This window comes from Martes martes (assembly GCF_963455335.1).
Source record: "Martes martes genome assembly, chromosome: 14".
Lineage (NCBI taxonomy): Eukaryota > Metazoa > Chordata > Mammalia > Carnivora > Mustelidae > Martes > Martes martes.
The window spans coordinates 16350609-16374246 of NC_137902.1; the positions used below are offsets into that span (position 1 = coordinate 16350609).

General features: G+C 38.2%; 1 protein-coding gene across 2 annotated transcripts; it reads left to right on the forward strand.

Annotated features, from left to right (window-relative positions):
- The first annotated feature begins 139 nt into the window (after positions 1-139).
- On the forward strand, positions 140-21809 carry DCLRE1A (DNA cross-link repair 1A). 2 transcript variants are annotated; one of them, XM_080823573.1, is made up of 10 exons: positions 140-215; positions 777-1901; positions 3957-5654; positions 7792-7925; positions 9017-9135; positions 12655-12795; positions 14300-14445; positions 15242-15396; positions 20007-20148; positions 21177-21809. In XM_080823573.1, exons 2-10 carry the CDS (start codon positions 1436-1438, stop codon positions 21335-21337), a joined length of 3162 nt encoding a protein of 1053 aa, XP_080679699.1. In that variant the 5' UTR covers positions 140-215; positions 777-1435; the 3' UTR covers positions 21338-21809. The 2 variants fall into 2 exon arrangements, with proteins under 2 accessions (XP_080679699.1, XP_080679700.1); XM_080823574.1 differs by lacking the exons at positions 20007-20148; positions 21177-21809 and having other exon boundaries at positions 14300-14452; positions 15242-15381.
- Positions 21810-23638: the final 1829 nt, after the last annotated feature.

The window sequence follows — 23638 nt, forward strand, 5'->3', positions numbered from 1 at the left end:
AGTCTCTGGGTCCGCGTTCCTGGAGCTCTGAGAACCATTTCCCCCACACTTCACTTTGGAAATTAGCAGGTTTTAGAACAAAGATAAGATAAAATAATATAAATCAGTAGGACCTGAAAGAACACATACTTTTTCAAAATCCCGCCCTTAGACCAGGGTCAGCCGATTCGACACGGCACTGGCAAGAGGAAGTTGTTCCCGCCAAGACACCAGAGGTAAAGCGGGTAGGGATATCCTCATGGGATGGGTATTTTTTTTTTTTTTTAAGTTGAGAGTGACTGGCAATGGCTTTGGCTTGTACACAAATACAGTATCTTGTCGCCCTGCAGTGCTGAAAGTGCGAGCACGAACAGATTGTCAGCGGAGCTGGGGGGGGGGGGGCGAGACTAGCGGACGCAGCTGGAGCTACTCCCGAGGGTGTACGGGTGGCAGGTGGGCTGGGGCGAGGATCCGGGTGGGCTGGGCCTCCGACTTCAGAAGCGGAGGGCTCTTAGAGCTTTTATGGAACCGGCTGTGCTCGCAGCTTACTCATTCCCTGCCCTAGAAGGGGTAAGGCCTTACTCACTGCAAGTTGGCCTTGTAGCCAGCCTCCCTAGTTCAAGGAGAAGGCAGAGCAGGTGGGAGGCATCAGGCAGGTGACCCTTGGTTTTGAGGCTCGTGGAGAGAGGGCTGACTGCATCTAGAGTAGACCACTTCTGCAGCTGGAGTTAGGAGTGTGGGTGCCCTCAGTGCAGGCACAACTTCACATATTTGAATTTTGTTTGTTCGTTGTGCAGTGTTTGTTCATTGCTGCTGAAGAAGATACGGGACTGACCCAGGAAACTGAAGTGGTCAAATATCCAAGAGACAAGAAGGGCAATTACTAACCCTTCTCCCCCGAATCACACACCTCTTTGATTATGGTGTGGTTATGGTTGTACTAGCAAGCTGAGATAGCCATTTAATGTTTGGAAACCCTGCTAAGCAGATTGCCCGGAGACTGTGGTTTTATTTGTGAATAATTTGGACAATCGTCCAGTTGAAAGGGAACTGACAGAAGCTTTATAACAATTTTACAAAGCTCATTCTAAGGTTAAGCTCTTGGACCTATATTTCCTATTAGTGCTTAATTTTCAAAGTATTACTGATTCTTATATTTATGAATCAAGTCCTTGGAAAGGCTCACACACTCGAATGAAATAGTGGTCGCAATGGGAAAATTCTCAGACGCTACCCCTGGGGTAGGTTCTCTTAATTTTATAGTGGTATAAATGGAATAGCTGGTGTTCTCAGGTATAAGGTTTGTAGTTTGCCAATACATTCACTACCAAAGCTTTAGATTCCCATCAAGTTAGTGGGGATTTTGTTTTGTTTTTTTTTTTCTCAGCAAAATATTTCCATTTAAAATTTTTATAACAAGAAATAGAGTCTCTGTGTACTTAAAAATCATTTTGCCATGTTAGAAGATGCTTTTTTGGAAGAAGACATCTGGGAATACAAATCTAAAAGAAAACCAAAACGAGTACATACAAATAATTGCTCTGAGAATATTCCAAAATCTGTTGAAAAAGCAACAGATGGAAAATACCAGTCAAAACGCAACAGAAATAAAAAAAGAACTGCAGAACCTAAAGAGAAGACAAAGGACCCCGAAGTGTGTCTCGGAGAAACAGATAGTCAGAATTCCGTAGCTTCTAGTCAGAATTCTAGCTGTGGAGATGGTATTCACCAGTCCCAAGACAAGGAGACAACTCCAGGAAAGCACAGTAGGACTCGCAAAAACAAACAAGTATCTCCAAAGATACGTCCAGTTTATGATGGATACTGCCCAAACTGCCAGATGCCTTTTTCCTCATTGCTAGGTCAAACACCTCGATGGCATGTTTTTGAGTGTTTGGATTCTCCACCAGTCTCTGAAACAGGTAAGACAACAAAAAAGGGAGTAGTCTTTAAATAGTCTAAAAAACCTGCATTCGGCCAATGAATCAGTCCAATGGAACGAGCAAGGCAAGCAGTAAAGTGAAAGGGAGATGAGGCACTGAAGTGTAAATGACTTAGAAGGAAACAAGGAAACCCTTCTTGGGGAAGGTAAAGAGATCATCGTCAATGGTATAATTGTAAAGAATGTTGCAAACTTGAAAGCAATTGAAATGCATTTTATTATTTCATAGAAGTTCCTAAACATCTCAGTGATTTTTCATAAATGTTAATTGAGCACAGACTATGCTGCCTTCATTCCATTTACTTACTTGACTCTCACAATGACTGCAGAAGGTAGGTGGTATTGACGTTTTACAGATGAGCATTCTTGAAAGTTAAACTCCCCATTTGTTACCTTTTGTGAAACAGAAATTTAGAGAATTATGCATATAGTCAAGTCTTCTAAATGTTGAATTTATCATGCTATTTTACAGGAAGGAGATCTGGGAAGGAGTCTTAGATTTTTAAGATTTGAATTAAAAATGTGCCAAATGATAACCAAAGTAATGTTATGCTTTTATTATCTTTTGAGATAAATAATGTCATGTTTAACATGTAGGTAGTCCTACTTGGGAGTATATGGAGAATGTGTTGTTAGGATGATTTGTATATTTCAAAGTTATATATACCATATATGGATTTTTAAATCTCAAAGAATTAGAATTCAGCAAAATAAATATATAAGCAAAATAAATATACTACTGAGTAGTATATTTAGTATATTATATTTCGTATTGTATTAGTATTATATTTAGTATATTATATTTAGTATAGGCTTTCATGTTATTTATGATTCAGAGGACATTTTATTATTAACCTCTAGTTATTTCAAAGTACTGCGTAAAGACAAAAAAGAACTTAAAAAAATTTTGGTATTAGCTTTTTTTTTTTAATAAAGTGGAAGTCTCGTCAAATGCTGCTAATTTGCTTTTAAGTGGCTTGAAAATCAGAAATGGAAGTTGGAGTCTTCATGGTGAGCTTCTCAGGGTGAAATGTCTTTGATGAAGCCACCTCAAAGAGATTTTTCTTTTGGTTTTTCACTGACTAAACTCCTTTGAATAGAATCTCAGATGGACTCTTGAACTGAATTCTGTGCCACAACAAATACTTTTATGAGGTGGTTTTAAGTTAAGCAGCGAGGTCTTCTAATTTAATGTAACGTCTTCTTTAGGAGGGAGAGTGGGTCATTTTTTGGATAAACCTGGAAATTGGGGCACCTGGCTGGCTCAGTCTGAAGAGCATGCAACCCTTGATCTCGGGGTCATGAGTTCAAGCCCCACACTGGGTGTAGAGATTGCTTAAATAAATAAAACTTAAAACAACCTGGAAATTAACATACAAGGGGTTACATCATGATGGTTTACAGACTGTTTCTCTATTATAATGTTATGACGGGGAATACTTCCCTGATTATTATTAAAGCTCATCAAATTAAATTTCAGATCTTAGAATCTAAACTATTAAGTGTATGAACAGCTATAACTAATTAAGATTGTTACTACTCTTATTGTATGCGGTATAAATATTAAATAATGCACCCTAATTGGGTACTCTTAATTGCTACAAATCCATATTACTTGATAAGATAAAAACTGGGGTTGAACTTTAGTTCAACTAGTGAACTAGTCTTTTTCACTCTTTATTACTGGAACAATAATGAACTAGTGAGCACCTGTACACACCTTGTGTAAATATGGAGGGTATTTGAAGGGGCTCACGTTTGTGAGAGTTACTAAGGGGGAAAAGGTGTTAGTCTTAACAAAATTTTTTTGGGAAAAAGATCATCTGAAAAGAAATTTAGAAAAGTATTTGATTTAGAAATAATAACTAGCATGTTGCAAAACCATGCTGGATTATTATTATTTTATGCTGGATCTTTTGACTGTATAAAGATAGGCATGGTGCTAAGGCCTCAAAGTAGGACTGAAGACTTCCCACTTAGGTTTTAAAGCTGTCTGTGCTTTGATCCTGCATTACCTTTTTTTTAAAATTTTCAGAGTGTCCTGATGGTCTTCTGTGCACCTCAACAATTCCTTCTCATTTCAAGAGATACACTCACCTCCTGCTGGCTCAGAGCAGGGCAAGCAATAGTTCCTTCAGCAGCCCACCACCTGGGTCAGAGGATTGCTTCAGTGAGACTAATTCAGGCCTTCTCTGTGGCCTTGAGGAAAGATGGTCTCTGCATCAGAAGCCAACGGAAAGCTTAAGAAATGTTGCAGCTCACCCCTCGTTAGTGACACCGTGTCTAAGGAAATCTCCGTCTCCATCTGAAACCAATAAAAAGATTTCTTCTTCTTCGACAGCTATCCAAACGTCCCTGCAAACCCCACAATTTCCAGAAAGTGTTAATAAGGACAAACTGGTAGGAGTCGGTTTGGCTCTTGCTGAAGAACGAGACCGCCAAAGCAACTCAGAACACATATACTCCCCACTGCCAGAAAATGACTTTAGTAGCTGTGAAATCTCTTATTCTCCACTTCAAAGTGATGAGGAAACTTACAGTATGGATGAAAAGCTGGGTGATTCGCAGCAGGAGATACTTCTTACGGGGAGCTCTAAAGATGGCAGCCTGGAAGAAGATGACAGCAGCTCCACTGTGTTTCAAAAACTCCGTGGGTCCTTCCTGAAGGACCAGCAGGAGAGTGGCCCCTACGTGGGTGGCTTCTTAACTCAGGATAAATACCACGAAGTATTGTATAAATCCAACACTCTACCTGATTCATCTCAGCTTTTTTTCCAAAATAGGGATGTTCTTCCGTGGGATGACCCTGTGCACACCGATAATGATTTTGCGCTGTTTCCATCTGCATTAGCACAAGGGCTTACTTCTAGTTATCAGGCCGCTAATGCAAAACTTGGTAAGCCAGAATGTCACCCATCTCAATCAAATAAACAGAAACAGGTAGTTGAAGGATCAGCTGTTTGCAATCAGGTTTCTCTTCTGTTGCTTGATAGTGAGATGCCCAAAGCTCCCAAGGGGCAGGGAGAAGGTGATCTTTCTTTCCATCCAACCCAAAGTAAAATTAGAAAATCATCAAGTAAGAATGTCAAAGCAAAGAACGATGCTAATTCAGCATGTGTCTGCAGAAAGGCATTAGCTGGTCGACCAGACAGTAAAGTTACAGTTCCCAATACAGAGAATTCTTCCAGTTCACTTAATACTCCCGAGTCTCGGAAAATGTTGCCATCTGGTCCCAACTGTCCTGCAACACCGCCTTCTTCCAAAGTAATGAAACAAATGGATATAGGTGTTTATTTTGGACTACCACCCAAAAGAAAAGAAGAGAAATTGCAGGAGGGAGGTGCAGGGGAAGGGATGAACTTAAATCCAGTTGTAAGTCCTAATGAAAAGAGGTCCCGGCAGCGCAAGAGGAAAGCAGAAAAATCTTTAAGTGATTTAGAATTTGATGCAAAGAATTTAAGTGAGAGTCAGGCCTCTGTAGAACTTCCTAGTGAGAGGTCACGGCGTCAAAGAAAGAGACCTAAAAAGTCAGATTCACTACAGGAAGGAGAACATCAGAAGAGGTCACATCACCTTAACAGGGCAGAATCCAGAAGAGTCAATTTAAGGAAAGACAAAGTCTTCGTAAAATCACCTTACGGCAGGCTGCAGAGAGGGAACTCGAAAACCCCAGAGTCACCTAATGCAGGACAATTAAGAACAAGGACATGTCCATTCTATAAGAAAATACCTGGTAAGTTGAAATACCAATACTTAACGTATCTGCAAAGAATCGGTTTTCAAAAATTGTGTGTTTATTGCCTTTGTTGTGTGTGTTTGTACAGAACAAATTTTTGTATGTATTTCCTTTGTTTTTTATACATCATTGACGTGTAACATAGATTTTTTTGCCTATTTAAATGTTTTTGTCCCATTCAATTCAGCAAACTTTTATTAAATATATTTTGTATACAAGATACTATACTAGTAGGTAGATTTCACAGATTTGACCCAGAGGAGTGAAGGTCAGCTTAATATGGAAGGAGGAGAGGCTCTCGGTAAGTAATTATAATAAAAACATATATAAATTATAATTAAATTTAATTAAAATGAATAACAGTCTCTAAGCACTTAAGAGAAATACAAAGTGCTAAATAGCCTCAAAGAAGGAAAATTAACAGATTGTATAGGTCATAACCGATGCCGAACATTTTTTTTTATGTTCAGTTAGCCACTGTATAGTCCATAATTAGTTTTTGATGTAGTGTTCAGTGATTCATTAATTAAGTGTAACACCCAGTGTTACACTTATCACTCATCACAGCACGTGCCCTCAGTACCCATCACCCTGTTACCTCCTCCCCTCTGAAACCCCTCAATTGTTTCTCAGGGTCCATAGTCTCTCATGGTTCGTCTCCCTCTCTGGTTTCTCCCCCTTCAAATTTCCCTCCCTCCCGCTATGGTCCTTCATGCTATTGCTCATGTTCTGCGTATGAATGAAACCATATGATAATTGTCTTTCTTTGCTTGACTTACTTCACTTAACATATTCCCTCCAGTTCCATCCATATCGATGCAAATGGTGGGTGTTCATTCTTTCTGATGGCTGAGTAATATTCCATCGTGTATATGTACCACATCTCCTTTATCCATTCAGCTGCCAAAGGGTACCTCGGCTCCTTCCAGTTTGGATGCCAAATATTTTTAATCCCTATCATAACTTAGTTTCTCATCCTTTTTTTTATTTTGTAAGTTCGCATGCCTTCCTAGATGAGTTAAACAAATATGTCCTAAAATGAATTTTATGAAACCAATAATTCTTACCCTGAAAAGAATATAAAATCTGCCAAAATATACCTGGTTTCAGAAAGATTGTTTAAAGTACTTTGATAGTCACAATCCATAATTTGCTCAAAAGGTTTGTGTAGGGATTATCATATTTGTACATCACAGCACCAGTTTTGTTTTTTAGTACTTAATGGCGATGAATTTTCTGTATTTTAAGTGAGCCTGAGACTAGTCTGCCATATGTAGGGATAAGCCTCAGTGAGTTGTGAAGGTGGGTTTATTGACTTACCTATCACAATTCACACGCTTGGTTATTTCTTCCATGAACACTTTTCGGAAGAACTCAGCCATTTTTTTTTTCTTTATTGCTCCTCTATGTAGCCTGTCTGGCATTTATTTTCTTCTTTCCCTTCTTTCTCCCCTACCTCCTGTTCTCCACAATGAAATTCAAATGCTACAGACAATCTGTCCATCTGTTACTGTACTGTGACCCGATGGAGGGCCACGACCACTGTAATATGTATGATTATTTGGGCCTGCGATCATTTCTGCGCCAATATCAATTGCCACGATAGAATAATACAAGAAGAACGTTAGATTTTCCTTTCGCTGTTTCGCAGAAGTAAAGGATTTTAGGTCAGTTAAAAAAAAAGCCAATAACTCATTTGTAGCTTAATTAATTTTTTTGGTACAGTTATTCATTAAAAAAAAAAAAGAGCCAGTGGCACCTGGGCGCCTCCGTTGGTTAAGCATCAGACTCTTGGTCTCAGCTCAGGTCTTAATCTCAGGGTCATAAGTTCAAGCCCTCTCTTGGGCTCTATGCTGGGCATGGAGCCTACTTAACAAAACAAACAAACAAACAAAACTGAAAAAAAATTTTTTTTTAAAAAGCCAATCCTGGGATGTTTAGTAGAAACTTAAAAGACTAATTTTCATCTCTAATATGCCTTTTTGCTGAATTTATGTTGCATAAGTTTTTAAGTTATGAAGCTCATTTGGAATCAAGATGTAAAGGCGTTAGGAGGTTCACTGTTTACACTCAGACTGGCCCTCTTTCACTGTGTTGGCTCTTGCTCAAGCAGCCATGTGCTCTTCTATTGCAGGGACTGGCTGTACCGTGGACGCCTTCCAGTATGGACTGGTTGAAGGGTGCACAGCCTATTTTCTCACACATTTTCATTCTGATCACTATGCTGGATTATCTAAAAACTTCACATTTCCAATTTATTGTAGTGAGGTAAGTGTTGGCCTTCCTAATTCTAAATTTATGACATGTATTGAATTTCTAAGCAATTTGGTTAAAAAAGAATAACATTTGAAGACCTATCAAAAAAGATGTGAGAAAACAGATTCCATATTAAGATTCTAAGATGAGTTATTGTCAGTAGTTACAAAAGATTTTTTTTCAAATGCTTTAGTATATGGAAACAGTAAACGACCTTACAGTGTAACTAAAACACCTAAGTTCCATTCAGTAAACATTTTTTGATGCCCAAAAAGACATTCAGGGCGAAATACCCAAGGTCAAGGAGCTCACAGCCTTCGGGGGACACATTCACAGATACACTGCAAGGGAATCGGTATTGTGACCAAAAATGGAAGAAAACACCAGCCAAGTAGAAGAAAGTGATTTATTCTGGCCCAGGCCAAGGTTAGAGAAAGTTTCACAGTAGAAGAGATACCTTGAGTTAATTATTAAAAGGTGACTATTTTAATGCCACTACTAAGGGCTTCTACTAGACTTCAGTTTAATCCTCAAGCATTCTTGTATTATTTTATTGAAATAAAATGAGTTTCTTTTTATTAATGAAGCAACCGAGGCTGGGAGAGATTAAGTGGTGTGCCCTAAGTCCAGAGCTAATAATGGCAGAGTCAGAATTCAAACACAGGTCTGTCTGATTCCAGAACCAGGCAGAGGAAATAGGAGAGGACATCCCAAGTAGAGAGCAGGGTTTGCATTCAGGTGTAGACACCTGAGAAATCTACCCGTTGCTGTCTCTTCAGATAATTCCGAACGGCTAACCATGAGATAGGGAACAACAGAAGATAAACCCCCAGAAATGAGCAGGGGCCGGATCATAAAGGGTTTTGTATGTCATCTGGGGATGAGGGACTTTTCACAGGTGAGGGAGAGTCCGTGAACTGTGTGTAAGCAGAGTTGTGGCATAGTCAGGGTAGGAAGTTCTTCCTGGCATTCTGGAGGGTTTCCATGATTGTAAGTAAGTGGGAGAACAGAGAGACTAAGATATTTGGTTCTAAACTAGATCTGAAGTAAAAGACTTATCTAGTGTCCTACTGTATCAGCAATAAGCACGTTCTGTTTTGCAGATAACTGGAAATTTGTTGAAGAGCAAACTTCACATACAAAAACAATACATCCATCCATTGCCGATGGACACGGAATGTATAGTAAATGGTATAAAAGTTGTTTTGCTTGATGCCAATCAGTAAGTATTAAAGTTACTTTCCGACTAGCCTAGTTTTAAAAACTATTTAAAGTAAAATAAAAACATATTAGTTTGGGTATTAAAGAACGTTCTTGTATTGGAACTAATATGGTTGATATTTTAAAAAACTTTGAGTAAAACATGTTTCTCCTTCTGAAAAAAATAATGTATGCAATTACAGAATCAGAGATTAAATGTACTGAGAGATCCTTTAAATGTTACCTAATTCATTTTTAATGCATTTTTTAAAAAGATTTTATTTATTTATTTGACAGAGAGAGATCACAGATAGGCAGAGAGGCAGGCAGAGAGAGAGAGAGGGAAGCAGGCTCCCTGCTGAGCAGAAAGCCTGATGCGGGACTCGATCCCAGGACCCTGAGATCATGACCTGAGCTGAAGGCAGCGGCTTAACCCACTGAGCCACCCAGGCGCCCTTTTAATGCATTTTAAATTACTATCCTTGACATATGAGACCATCTTATTTTTAAAAAAAATATTTTAACATGATGCTACTGTTTTGAAGAACTAACCTTTTGCCATATTCTTTATTTTTTAATTTTTTTGCCATATTCTTTAATATCGCTTTTATAGGTTGACAGCTTGCACTCCATTTAGATACCAAAGGATTTTTTTTTCCCCTTTTAAGAAATCCTTCAGGCTTTTAATACTAAAGACTTGGAAGATTTTTTTTCTTGGAAGTAGTTTCCCTTTTTCCCTCATTTTTTCTTTTTAGTGTAAAGCACTGTCAGTATCCTGTTACCAAAATGCAACTGCCAACTGCACTTCTGCCTTGTTTCCATAGGATTTTAGCTATCACAGATGCTTTAAGAATTAAAATTAAGACTAGGTCTCCAAAAATCCAGACCCATGCTCTGTCTTCAGGTTGCTTTTAACTTTTTGTCAGCTAACTTTGCTGTTGTTTCTTTTTTTTCTTCTTTTCTTTTCCTTTTTTTAAAGAGGGAGTGGGGGGGTGGGCAGCAGGAGAGAGGGAGAGAGTATCCTAAGCAAACTCCCTGCTAAGCGCAGAGCCTGATGCAGGGATCCACACAGGGCTCAATCTTACCACCCGCAGATCATGACCTGAGCCTAAACCAAGACTCAGACGCTCAACCAACTGAGCCACCCAGGCACCCCTGCTGGTGCTTCTTTTTTAATTGATGATTATAATAGCCCAAGTTCTGATATTTTTAGTCAACTTTATTAGGTACAATTTACATAAATGAAATAGACCTATTTTAAGTGTTTGCTGAATTTTGACAAAAATGCACACCCATGTAATACCCACTATAGAAAAATATAGGAAATTTCCCCCACCCCAGAAGGTTTCCTTATGCTCCTTCCCAGTCAATCCCCAAGCCCAACTCTAGCTCAGGGGACCATTGATCTATATTCTATTACTATGTCTTAAATTTGTCTTTCCTAGGGATTCAGTGAAATGAAATCCCATAGTATCTACTCTTTAGCCTCCAGCGTCTGTCACTCATCCTGTTTTTGAGATTCATCCATGCCGATGTGTGTATCAGTAGTTTGTTTCTTTTTATTGCTGAGTAGTATCTACTGTAAGGGCACACTAAGATGTCTTTATTCACCTCTTGATGGACAGCTGATTTTTGTGTATTGACCTCATATCCTGAAAGCTTGCTAAACTTGCACATTAGTCATAGTAGGTTTTTTATAGATTTCTGAAAATTTTCTGCACGTACTATCATGTCATCTGTAAATATAGACAGTTTTGTTTTACTTCTTACTTTCTGTTCAGAGTGCTTCCCCCCTCTCCACTTGTGTATGATCCTGGATCAGACCTCCAGTAAAGTGTTGAATGGGAGTGGTGAGAGCAGATACTACCTTGTTCCTGACCCTACAAGGAAAGCTTACAGTCTTTCTCCCTTTAACTTGATGTCAGCAATACAGTTTTCATAGATGCCTCTTATCAGGTTGAGGAAGATTCCCTCCATTCCTAGTCTACAGAGAGTTTATAATCATGAATGGGTGTTGACTTTTGTCAAATGCTTCTTTCACATCTACTGAGGTGATCACATAATTTTTCTCCTCTATAATGTTAACAGGGTAAATGATAATGAGGGACTTTCTTGAATTTTAAACCAGTCTTGCTTCGTTGGGTTAAACTCCACTTAGCCTTTAAAAAAATATATTTTTGGGGGGCACCTGGGTGGCTCAGTTGGTTAAGCGACTGCCTTCGGCTCAGGTCATGATCCTGGAGTCCTGGGATCGAGTCCCGCATTGGGCTCCCTGCTCAGCAGGGAGTCTGCTTCTCCCGTTGACTTCTCTCCTCTCATGCGCTCTCTCTGTCTCTCTCAAATAAATAAATAAAATCGTTTAAAAAATTAAAAATAAATAAATAAATATATATATATTTTTAAAATATATTTATTGCTTTAAAAATAAATATATTGCTGGATTTGATACGCTAAATATTTTGTTAAAGACTTCTTTGTCTGTTTTCATAATGGGTATTGGTCTGTAGTTTTTTTAATAATACTTTTGTCTGGATTTGATATTAGGATAATCCTGGCCTCACAAACTATTCCCTCCTACTCCATTCTGAAAGTTGTTGTATAGTATTGGGGCTATTTTTTCCCTAGGTGTTTGATAGAATTCCCCAGTAAAGTGATTACGGTCTGAAGTTTTGGGGTAGGAGATAAGGGGAAGTTTTTAGTTACAAAAGTAATTATTTCCTTTCAAAGTGAAGTTGCAAATTGAAAGTTCTATGTGTTTTGGCAGTAATTTCCAAGCCTCAGTGTGTCAGGGATCCCCAAGACCACGCTGAGGCTCAGTGGTTCACTAGAAGGACCCACCGGACTGAGAAGGGCTGTTGTACTTGCTGTTATAGTGACAGGATACAGATTAAAATCAGCAAAGGGAAAAGGCAAATGGAGGCAAAGTGCAGGGGAAAGCAGGCACGAGTTTCCAGATATCCTGTGTCCGACAGAGTAGCACCGATGCACTGGTTCTCCCAGCAGCGGCATTCACCACGTGGGCCACACGTGGCCAAGCGGGGAGGCTCATCTGAGCCTTGAGTCCAGCCAGGGCTTTCACTGAAGGTCAGTAATGCACACATGCGACTCCCGTGTGACTTGCCTCAGCTCCTCAGACTCCAGTTCCCTAGAGCCAAACAGACAGTTGATGCCAACGATGTTATCTATGGTGACTGTCCAGTTAAACTAGGGACACACAGGCCCCTGCCTTAGGCATACAAAGCACCCTTACCAGGCAGAATATTCCAAGAGTTCACCTCCTCTCTCAAGGGCCATCCAAGGACTAGTCCTAAAGGCAGGGTTAGGTGGGGAAGTGTGGAGTTGGAACAAACAGGCCGAATTAGTCCTTTCCCACACACTACTTTTTTTCCCCTTATTATTGCAATATAGATTTCGTAAAACGCTGCATCTCCTGTGTAGTACTGTGCTGTGTCCTGTGTATTACCTTGCTGAGCGTGGTAAGCCTCTTCCTTCAGCTGCCTCGTGTGTGTTAAGACTATTGCTTTGAAATGTTTGTGTTCAGCTGTCCAGGTGCTGTCATGATCCTGTTTCATCTTCCTAATGGTAACGTCCTCTTACACACGGGCGACTTCCGAGCAGACCCCACCATGGAACGTTCTCGTCTCGCAGGCCAGAAAATCCACACACTTTACTTAGATACAACGTAAGAGAAGCTTTGTTTGTGTTTTCCCTCTGACAATATTTGCCCTGCTTTTTATGAACAATGTGTATGGTTGCTTAGGTAATCAAAACAATGGCTTATTGTAAAAAAAAAAAAGAAGAAGACGACTTATTGTCAATTACCATTTTAAGATCATTTATCAGAGAACTGCTTTTGAAAAAATACGTAGTGGCTTAAGAACAAATTTGGGATGACATGTCTTAACTAACTACAACTCAATTTTTTCTTTTCTATGATTTCCTTTGGTTTATGTGAGAATCCTGTTAACTGAAACAAGGAAGAAAAATTGGGGGGCAAGCTTTAGGAAAACACCCTTTTAGGTTATCTTTTCAAAGTTCCTATGTAACTATTAAGTATAATTGTGAAGAAGAAACAGAGGCCAAAATGTGATTCTGTTTCTGAATATTCAAAATTACTTTGTTCCTTCTCCAAAAGGTAATTTATAAGTGACAACTTTGAATTTCTAAATGTTATAAACATAATGGTACCAGCCATTTTTTATTACATATTAAAATACCTCGTCAATTTGTTAGAAATGAATTATGTCAACTATTTCAACCTGTTTTGAGAAGTGAATTTGGATGGCATACTTTAGTAAAAAAGATGGTCTTCCCACATCCAGTTTTCTGACACTGTAGCTGATTTTTCCATTCTTTTATATGTATTCTAAATAAATTAAGAAAATAATAAGTCAGTCCCCCCCCTTTTTTTGCCTAGTGTTCTCTACATAGAATTCTGGATTTCTTTGTGGGTTTCTCACAGAGAGAAGACAAATGTTTTCTCTTCTTATGGCTGACTAGCAAAAACAACATTTTTTTTTTTGATGTTTGTACTTTATGACTTCTTTTTTTAGTGAAAAAATGCTTAATTTTCATCCCAAACAGAGATAGCTATCTAGTAGTCTTAGGATTAATTTTTCATTGGGTGTTATTGTATTGAGGTAGACTGGATCTGTTGTATTGTTGTAATACTATGTATATTTCTCTATCTCCTCAGAAGAGCAGATAACCATGAGAATAGTAACTGTTTGATTTAAAACTGCTTCATTAAATTCACGTTTCATTTTATTATTTTAAGAATTTTTTAAACTAAATCAGAATTCTTTAGTTCAAAGATAAACCCTGTCACTTGTATTTTCTTCAATAGTGATTAGAGTTAAAACAAAAAGATGCCGAGGTATACAATTCACAGCTAAACTAACCAGCTAGAAATGTTCTTGAAGAAAAAGAGGCGATTTCCTTATATGAGGGCAATAAAAGAAACACACTGTAAAAGCCGTATTGGAAATGTAGAATTCCATCATAAATTATCCATAGCTTGTAACAAATATTTTAACCACAGGCAGTGGAATGACCGCGGCAGGGTTAATGTATTACAGTACAGTTACAAGTAAGTTTGCTAGAGCTTGGTTTCTAAAATAGCATCTGCCTTAATGCTGTGGCTTTTCTGTTGCTCATTTAATAAGTACCATATTTCCATCTTACAGATACTGCAGCCCAGAATACTCCTTTCCATCTCAGCAAGAGGTTATCCAATTTGCCATCAACACTGCCTTTGAGGCAGTAACTCTAAACCCACGTGTTCTCATCGTCTGTGGCACTTACTCTATTGGAAAAGAGAAAGTCTTCCTAGGTGGGTGGTGGTTGTCTCTCATTTACAGTAATATATTATAAAGATCAGATTCTCTTTTGCATAAAAGCCCTTTCAGTCTGGGTGCTTGCACTTGATCCCTATTTCCTGAAATGGTGCAGTATTACCTTTGAAGAAAAATTTGATAGAGTTGGATTCATTTAAACTTTGAAAGGCTTACCTTAACGGAAACCCTCGATAAGTGTGTTTCCGGTAGCCTTTACATCTGCAGAATGTTTACAGAGCAAATGTCCGCGCTACACTAGTATTTCAGGGAACTTTGAAAAATGACAAGTGCGAAGTCACATTGCTGCCTCCTTTTGAGGATAACCATCAATTAATTATTTTAGAGAACAGTTTTAGTTTTTGTACATAAATGATTTTGGGTATGTAATTGTAGTTCATCTAGATGGCATTATACTATTTCACAAAATACTTTCTATGTCTCCCTAATTATGGTCACGTCATGTCAAACATTAAGATATGAAATGATAAAGCCAGGATTTTAACTCCTTCAACTTTGCTGCTTTTCCTCTACCCCTTTCTGTATATCTTTTGCAGTTTTTAAATACCAGGCCTTTAAAAAGAAATTCTTTGCATTTCTCATAATTTACTTCCTACAGTTAACCAACAAAAGTATTTAGCCTTTTTGAAATATAGCAAAAGCGTGAATGTTTTGAATTTTTGTTGTTGGTGGTGGTGGTAAATTCTTATTTTAAATTTTGATTAAGTTGTAACTTAATTATTTTTTTTCTTAAGCTGCCGTTTTACCATTTTTAACCTTTTCCTTTGCCTATAGCCATTGCTGATGTTTTGGGTTCAAAAGTGGGCATGTCCCAAGAAAAATATAAAACCTTGCAGTGCCTCAACATACCAGAACTTAATTCCTTCATCACTACAGACATGTGTAGTTCACTGGTTCACCTTCTCCCAATGATGCAAATTAACTTTAAGGTAAGCATCCACGAGACAAACATTTTTAGGATGGACTAGAAAAGGTAATACAATGATTATAATCTGGAATGCCATCATAAATGCATTTAATGCAGAGGAATTCAATTATAGTGGAGTCATAGTAAACCTTGCGCTAGAAGATCTTTTAAGTGGAAATTAAAATGTTTTTATTTGTTGTGTGTGTGCAGCTGTGTGGAGTAATTCATGGGCCCATAGAAACTAAAGAATTATTATAAAAGAAACAAAAGTAGAAAACTGTGCAACTATCTGCTCATCCAAATCTTCTGTGTTTAAGATTGTGTTCCATTTCTTTCCCTTGAGTGTGGAAATGAACAGAGAACTTTTCTTCAGGTCTTTCTGTGTTAATATTAATCCCCGATAACACTGATATATGTTGGAATATCAACATATTGTGAGGACTTGTGAGGATTAAGTGAAACAGTGGAAGTGTATCCTAAGAGCAAGTTCTGGTGTCGGTTCTGAGGAGTAGATTAAGATACAGAGACATTGGGGCACAGACTGGCTGGCTCAGTCCGTAGAGCATGTGACTCTTGATCTTAGGGTCATGGGTTCAAGCTCCATGCTGGGCACAGAGCCTACTTAAAAACAAATAAATAAGAAAAAGATAATCTGTTAGGACCTCACTGTGATTTGGGGGACTTCTCCGTCAGATTTATTCATATACTAAGATTCTTGACATTTACTGACATTTTGATACCTAGCAATGGAATACATCAGACCTGTGTATTAGAAACAAATCTGAACATAATGTACACCAAAGAATGTATTTTCACTTTTGCTGTAATTTCATGAACTAACTTTTATGGAACTTCTTGAAATAGCTTAGGATGTCCATTCCTGTATCTGTCTTATAAATAATAACACTTAAACTGTATTAATAAAATGAACATTTTAGCTCTATCCCTGGAATTACAAGGAAATTGTAACTGATAGAAATCCTTTCTTCATGAGATTTAAGTTGAAATTTTTATGGCCTATCCTGAGTATACACGTCATAAAAATTTCAGGGATAAACAAGGCAGTGTTTTGTCCCCTTAAAGCCATCTTTGGAAACATATTTTAAATTTGGGAGGCTGCTAATTTGTATGGCGGCTAATGAAGCTTTAATTGTAAAATGAACATTGATGTCTTGAGGAGATAGCATTATTTTTAATGATTTTATCTTAATAGTTTTATTTCCTCCTCAGTTTGTCCCATTTGAACAAATGATCCATTTAGGAAGATAACAGGGATTGACGAGTCAGAGTTTTATAGAAACGAAGGGACCAGAACTTTTCATGAAAGAGTTTTTAAAGGTTCCCAGTGCTGCAGGGAGGTCATATAAGGAAAGAATGGCAATTTGGCGATTAGAACATCTTTGGTGACCTGCACAAAGAATGTTTCAGTGAAATGATATTGGAAGGAGCCAGATGACAGAAGGCTAAGGAGTGAATGAGAAGGTATGAATAGCCTAAAAACATGAAAAAAGAAAATCAGCATTATTGAGCCTGGGTGGCTCAGTCAGTTAAGTGTCTGCCTTTGGCTCAGGTCATGATCCCAGCGTCCTGGGATTGAGCCCCACATCAGGCTCCCTGCTCAGCGAGGAGTCTGCTTCTCCCTCTCCCTCTGCCCTTCCTACCCTCTTGTGCTCTTTCTCAAATAAATAAATAAAATCTTTAAAAAGGAAGAAAGAAAAAGCAAGCAAGCAAGCAAGCAAGCTAGCTGATGGTCACATGAGACTGTATTTTTGTTAGTACTTAAAGGCAATTTTTTGCCACCAAAAATAGTTTTGTTGCATCAGAGCTAATGCCATTTTGTGAAAATGTCAATGGATGCGATTTGCAGTGTTCTTAAGGCAGGCTTGAAAGTACTAGGAGCCCCATAAAACCATTCATGCTACCGAGTTTGACATCCCGAATCCATTTATGTGATACGGATTGACTACCACCTCTGATCTAAACCCAGCCAACCGAATGTAGTAAAACATTATTGTGATAAACAATAATGTAATAGATGATCATTTACCTGTGAGAAACAATACTAGGGGCATATACCAAAATCATTTTTGTCACAAATAGGTTACCAATAAACAGACAAGTCGTGGATCAGAGACTTTCTGTTGACTAGATCATTTTTTTTTTTTTAAGATTTTATTTATTTGAAGAAAGGGAGCATGGTGGGAGTGGGGGGCGCAGAAGGATAGGGACAATCAGACTGCCCGCTGAGCAGGGTTGCTGCACCGCTGATCCCAGGACCCTGGGATCATGACCTGAGCCGAAGGCAGACACTTAATCAACTGAGCCACCCAGGCACCCCTTGACTAGTTCATTCTTAATAAAATTAATAAAATGGTAGTAGTTCCCAGATTGTGGTTTATGAATGACTAGTGGCTGCTGGCAGTCTTTTCTGTGTGTTTGGGTTGGATGAGAATATCTCTTTCTGTTTGTGGCATAGGTTAATGATGTTTTTGTGGGAACTCTGATTTGTTTTATGAAAAGCATAAATTTTCACTTAATTCTACTGAATGATTTTGTGGAGCAAATAGGAATGGATGTGTTTCATGACCTGTATTGAAAAGTGGACTCTCACTTTATGATTTTAAATGTGTAATTGCTCTAAACCTCAGTTTTGTATTATTTCCTTTTCCTTTTAGTTAGATCCTAGACTAAGCGAGACAAAACTCCGAAAATTTGTAGAGCCAGATTATAATGAAAGCTGAGTTATTGATCCATAACTTAAACTTTTTTGTGGGGAGGCAGTAGTTGGTAAGAAATATGACTGTTTAAATGGTAGGTATTGGGCTCCTGGGGGGCTCACTTGGTTAAGCAGCTGTCTTTGGCTCAGTTCATGATCTCAGAGTCCTGGGATCGAGCCCCTTGTCAGGATCCCTGCTCAGTGGGGAACCTGCTTCACCCTCTCCCTCTCACTCTGCCTGCCACTCCCCCTGCTTGTGCTCTCTCTCTCACTCTCTCGCTCTCTCTGTCAAATAAATAAACAAAATCTTTAAAAATAAATAAATGGTAGGTATTTAAATTAATAAGAGATCATTGATTGATACAGAGGAGAAATGAGAAGATTATTTAATTCACCAATAAAATATAAATATCTGATAAACACAATCAAATATTTAGCCTCTAACTAGTAATCAAACATAAAACTAACAAAACAAGGATATGTTTGTCTCCTACCAAATTGGCATACTTTTAAAAAAAGTAATATTCCTATGCTGTGACTTAGAGAAATAAGCACTCTCGTCCACTTGGATAGAATTAGAAGTTAGGGGTAAATCCTTTAACTCAACAATCCCATTTCTAGGAATTTCTATTCAAAATGAGTCCTTTGTGAAGAGGTCAATCTGCAAGGCTTCTAGTTGCTAATGGCATAATAGATGATGAGAATTAGAAAAAGTTAAGAAAGGAAACAGAGTTTCCATTAAAAAAAAAAAGGACCCAGGAAGTGGGTTTTATTAACCATCTCCCTTCTAGGCTCTAAGCTTCCAGAAGGTTGAAAGGCTATGTCTCATTTCCACTACTCTGACACCCACAACATGGCCTGATCCTGGAACAGACATGTATTAGATGAGGAGTGAGTAGACAGGTGCATGGGTTTGTCTTTGTTTTCTTCAGAACTCTCTACCAGCATCTCCTACAACACTTTAATAATTCAGAATATGGATGATGAAGGAAGAAAAAGCAAACCTTAGGAAATCCAAAATGATACCATGGGCAGTTTAGATATTTTTATTATTTTAAATAATACTAAAACTTTATTATTAATTTACACTAAGCCCTCAACACTGTGGGTTTTGCCTAAAGACCAAAAGTATTAGACTTTTGTATCTCTTGTGCCATCACTGTTTTTATTTGGATTTTTCTTATCTTTCAAAGATTGAACCTTGGTCATTGATTTTCAGATTTCATCAAATGTCATCACTTTTGATAACTTTAGTTTGGAAAGTGGTACTCAAGGTTTATTAGGGAAGCATAGTACTCCGAATTGTAGCAGCATGAAAAGTTTTGCAAGTATTCTAGCTCATGTTTAAAGAGTGAAATGGAGTAAGACCCTGAGAAGGGTGCTCATGTGCACTCTTTGAAATGTACGTGCATGTTGAATATAATGCCGTTCATAGAATTATTCCCATCTTTTCTATCCACCTGTCAGTCCTCCATTGTACATATGCATATGTTTGGGCTGTTGTTTACCAGTGTTAATATTGGTACCTCTAACATCCTAACAGTATATTCAGTATCCTAATAGTAGTAGGATTTGGAGAGTTCCTTCTTTCTGTTTTCTTTTCTTTCTCTTTCTATCGTTCTTTCTTTCTTTCCTTTTTTGGTAGCTATCTGAATTGTAATCTTTCAATTCATAATTCTTATGTTGCCTCACTTTACTTTTTTTCAGACTGCGCTTAAGCTTGTTTAACTTTAGATAAAGGGAAAAAATTTTTTTAATGACTGTTTTTTTTTCTGGAAGTACGGCTCTGGGTTATTGCAAATTAATGTTTACCAAGTGCACACTCCCTGAGACTATACCAATGTGATCATTCTGTTTTATTCCCCATAACCCACCTTCACTGACTGTTAAATAAATATTCTGTTTTTATTTAACAGGCTTTACAGAGTCATTTGAAGAAGTGTGGTGGAAAATATGATCAGATTTTGGCTTTTCGACCTACGGGATGGACGCATTCTAACAAGTTAACAAGGATAGCAGACATTATTCCCCAGACCAAAGGAAACATTTCAATATATGGTATAATTATTAAATTTTTTCACTTTTAATGTTTGTTACGACATTTTTAAAAAGTAACTGTAAAAATTAGATCTAAGAAAAACGGACACCAGTGGATCTTTAAAAATTGAGTTTCAAATTGCTCTACACTCTCTAAACCTGTACCTTTAGTACATTGTACACGGATAGACAGGAACATGGCAGGAGGAAAAAGACATGGGCTAATACAGATGGTTCGTTTGCGTGCTTGGTGCTGTGTCGAGGAACCCGTAGAAGAGGGACGGGTGGTGCCACTGGGCCTGGAAGCTCAGGTGCCACCCACCGTCCAACTGTCAGCAGGAAGACTGGATTAGATGCCATGACGGCAATAGGTACAGGCTTGACTCCTTTTTCTCATTTCCCGGTGGAGGTTTACCTTTGTCCTCAGGAATCGCTTATTGTAATCGTGGCTGATGGAAATGTTTTTGATATGTCCCTAGACTAGTGACTTAATTTCATCCCCTAAAAGATCCCAGTTAAAGCAGGACCCCTCCTCCCTTTCTCTGTGCCACTTGATCTTTAGGAAAGATAAAGGGATTTTTAAGATTTTATTTATTTATTTATTTTGCTTATTTTTTTTCTGTGTACAAAGCTCAGGGACTAGAATCTGCTTACTTGCTCTGGAAACCAGGAGTCTCTTGCTTGTCTCTCTCCACATTTTTCTCCTATTTTTTCCAGGATATTCCTGAAATCCATAGCTGAGTGAAGTGCTTCAGAGAAGTCTAATTTAAAAAGAAAGCCTGATTAAAAATAAGAGTCTATAGAAATACATATAAAGTGTCTACATAGAAAAGTAATAGGATTATTTAATGTTCAAAGTTTCTGTATCATTTTAATGTTTTAATCTTTATTCTCCATAAAAGTCATTAACAAACTTTTTTATCGGAAATAAAGTACCAAGGAGTTTTTGACAATACTCTGGATTGCTTTCCTTTTTTATTTTACTTTGGGCTTGTGTATTTTTTTTTAATAATTGGATTTTTTTGTCTGCAATATCTTTTGTGTTACAGGAATCCCTTACAGTGAACACAGCAGCTACCTAGAAATGAAACGCTTTGTTCAGTGGCTGAAGCCCCAGAAAATCATACCGACCGTGAATGTTGGCACCTTGAAATCTAGGAGGACAATGGAGAAATATTTTAAAGAGTGGAGATTGGAAGCTGGATATTGATGTTGCCCGAAAGGACTCAGATCTAGTTAAGTAACTTAGGTAGAGCTCGTTATTAGTTAAACATTTAGTGATCTGAAATATGCTGTGTGTGGAAAACCTCGTGAAGGCTGCTCGGATAGCTTGTTTCCTCATTTATGTGTAGTATATGTGCTGCCAAATCGAGCACTCTCATTTATGTTTAAATAGCATGTTGCTGGTGCCAGGCATCTCTCAGCATCATCAGTGATGATGGAGACTGGTCTCCCAAGCCCTGGATTCTTGCTCCTTCCTTGGGAGCAGGTATCCTCTGCATCTAGCCTCAGGAGAGGCAGCAAAGGCAGCCTTAGGGACCAAAGGACTCATGATCATAGATAAAGGATACTGAAAGCTTTATATATAAGTAATTATGTATCTTTAAAATTATTTAATATGGAGCATATTTTTATGAAATAACTTTTATAATGTACTTAAATAAAAAAATCTTAAATTTGCCATAGTGTCTTTTGGTTTTTAGGATTTATAGCTGTGATGTTCATGCAATTTTATTTTATTTTTATTTTTATTTTTTTTAAGATTTTATTTATTTATTTGACAGACAGAGATCACAGGTAGGCAGAGAGGCAAGCAGAGAGAGAGGAAGGGAAGCAGGCTCCCTGCTGAGCAGAGAGCCCGATGTGGGGCTCGATCCCAGGACCCTGGGATCATGACCTGAGCCGAAGGCGGAGGCTTTAACCCACTGAGCCACCCAGGTGCCCTGTTCTTGCGATTTTTAAAAATTTCAAGGGAAATAATTCAACATTTGATACTGAAGAAGAGGATTCAGAAAGCCTAGGTAATCACCCAATAAAGGATGGCGAAAAGTTTGCACGAATAGATGTTTATCTAAACTGTTTACTCAAGATGTCAGATAACTAGAAATTCAGATTGCAACATTGTTTGTTTTTTAAGTGAGATTATATAATTTGTTTATGAATCTTGATGTCGCCCACCACAGACAAAGTAGCTGATCCAAAATAAAAATTTGAGACAGGGGCGCCTGGGTGGGTCAGTGGGTTGAGCCTCTGCCTTTGGCTCGGATCACGAGGGTCCTGGGATCGAGGCCCGCATTGAGCTCTCTGCTCAGCGGGGAGCCTGCTTCCCTCTCTCTCTGCCTGCCTCTCTGCCTACTTGTGATCTCTCTCTCTGTCAAATAAATAAATAAAATATTTTTTTAAAAAAATTGAGACAGGCCAATGCATGTTAAAAATGTGTTTATGGGATTTAAATGAGAAAACACGTATAATGCACATATGCATGTGAGTATATGCATATTTTTACATTACCTCTAGCAATGAAATTATCTGGGGGAATTTCTTAATTAATGTTTTCATGGAAAATTATTTCCAGTAATGATTTCAGTAAGGATAGTATTCTCCATGAACTTTATTTTCACAAGCTTGTATTTTACATTGCTGTGGAGGTCAGAGTTAGAGGGATCACATTTTTTTAAAAGATTTATTTATTAATTTGACAGACAGAGATCACAAGCAGGCAGAGAGGCAGGTGGAGAGAGGGGGGGGAAGCAGGCTCCCTGCTGAGCAGAAAGCCCGATGCGGGCTCAATCCCAGGACCCCAGGATCAGGACCTGAGCCAAAGGCAGATGCGTAACGACTGAGCCACCCAGGCGCCCCTAGAGGGATCACATTTAAGGGAGGAAAAGCTTTTAGGGGCACAGTGGCAATAAGTCCAGTTTACCTGTGCTCTCCGCTGACTTCAATTACACATTTAAAATATTTTAACTTGTTCGGGCTTTTGATGTTTTAAACTTTTTGTAACTTATAAGTTGTTCCAACTTACAATTAGAAAAAACTTTGTGTAGTCCTCAAAAACAGGCATTTTGGGGAGATGGTCAAGTCATTTATAGTCATTTTAGTTTATTATTTGAGTAATAGTTTTTTCTTAGAACTGTCCTTTTTCACTGGTAAAAAGATTTTTCATGATTTTGGAGGTTTGACTTCGAAAACCCAAGCATGTTATTTAAGGGCAGCCTCAGCCTTTTTATTATCCAATGCATAAAACCTCCTTCGACACAAACAGCACTATTTACAGCAGCTCGGGATGATTGCGTTCGCTGCCATTGCCGCAGAACATGCAGAACCTCATTTAGGGACCACCCCGAAGAGTTTTAAATATAAGTCACAATCACAGCCAAACTCCCCGAGGCTCAGTGGAGAGCTATATATGAAATTCTTAGTTCCAACACCTCACACTTCGGTAGATAAAAAATTTCAATTTTAAAGTGAAACGAAAGAAGAAGAAATCTACCATCAACCCAAAATAAAC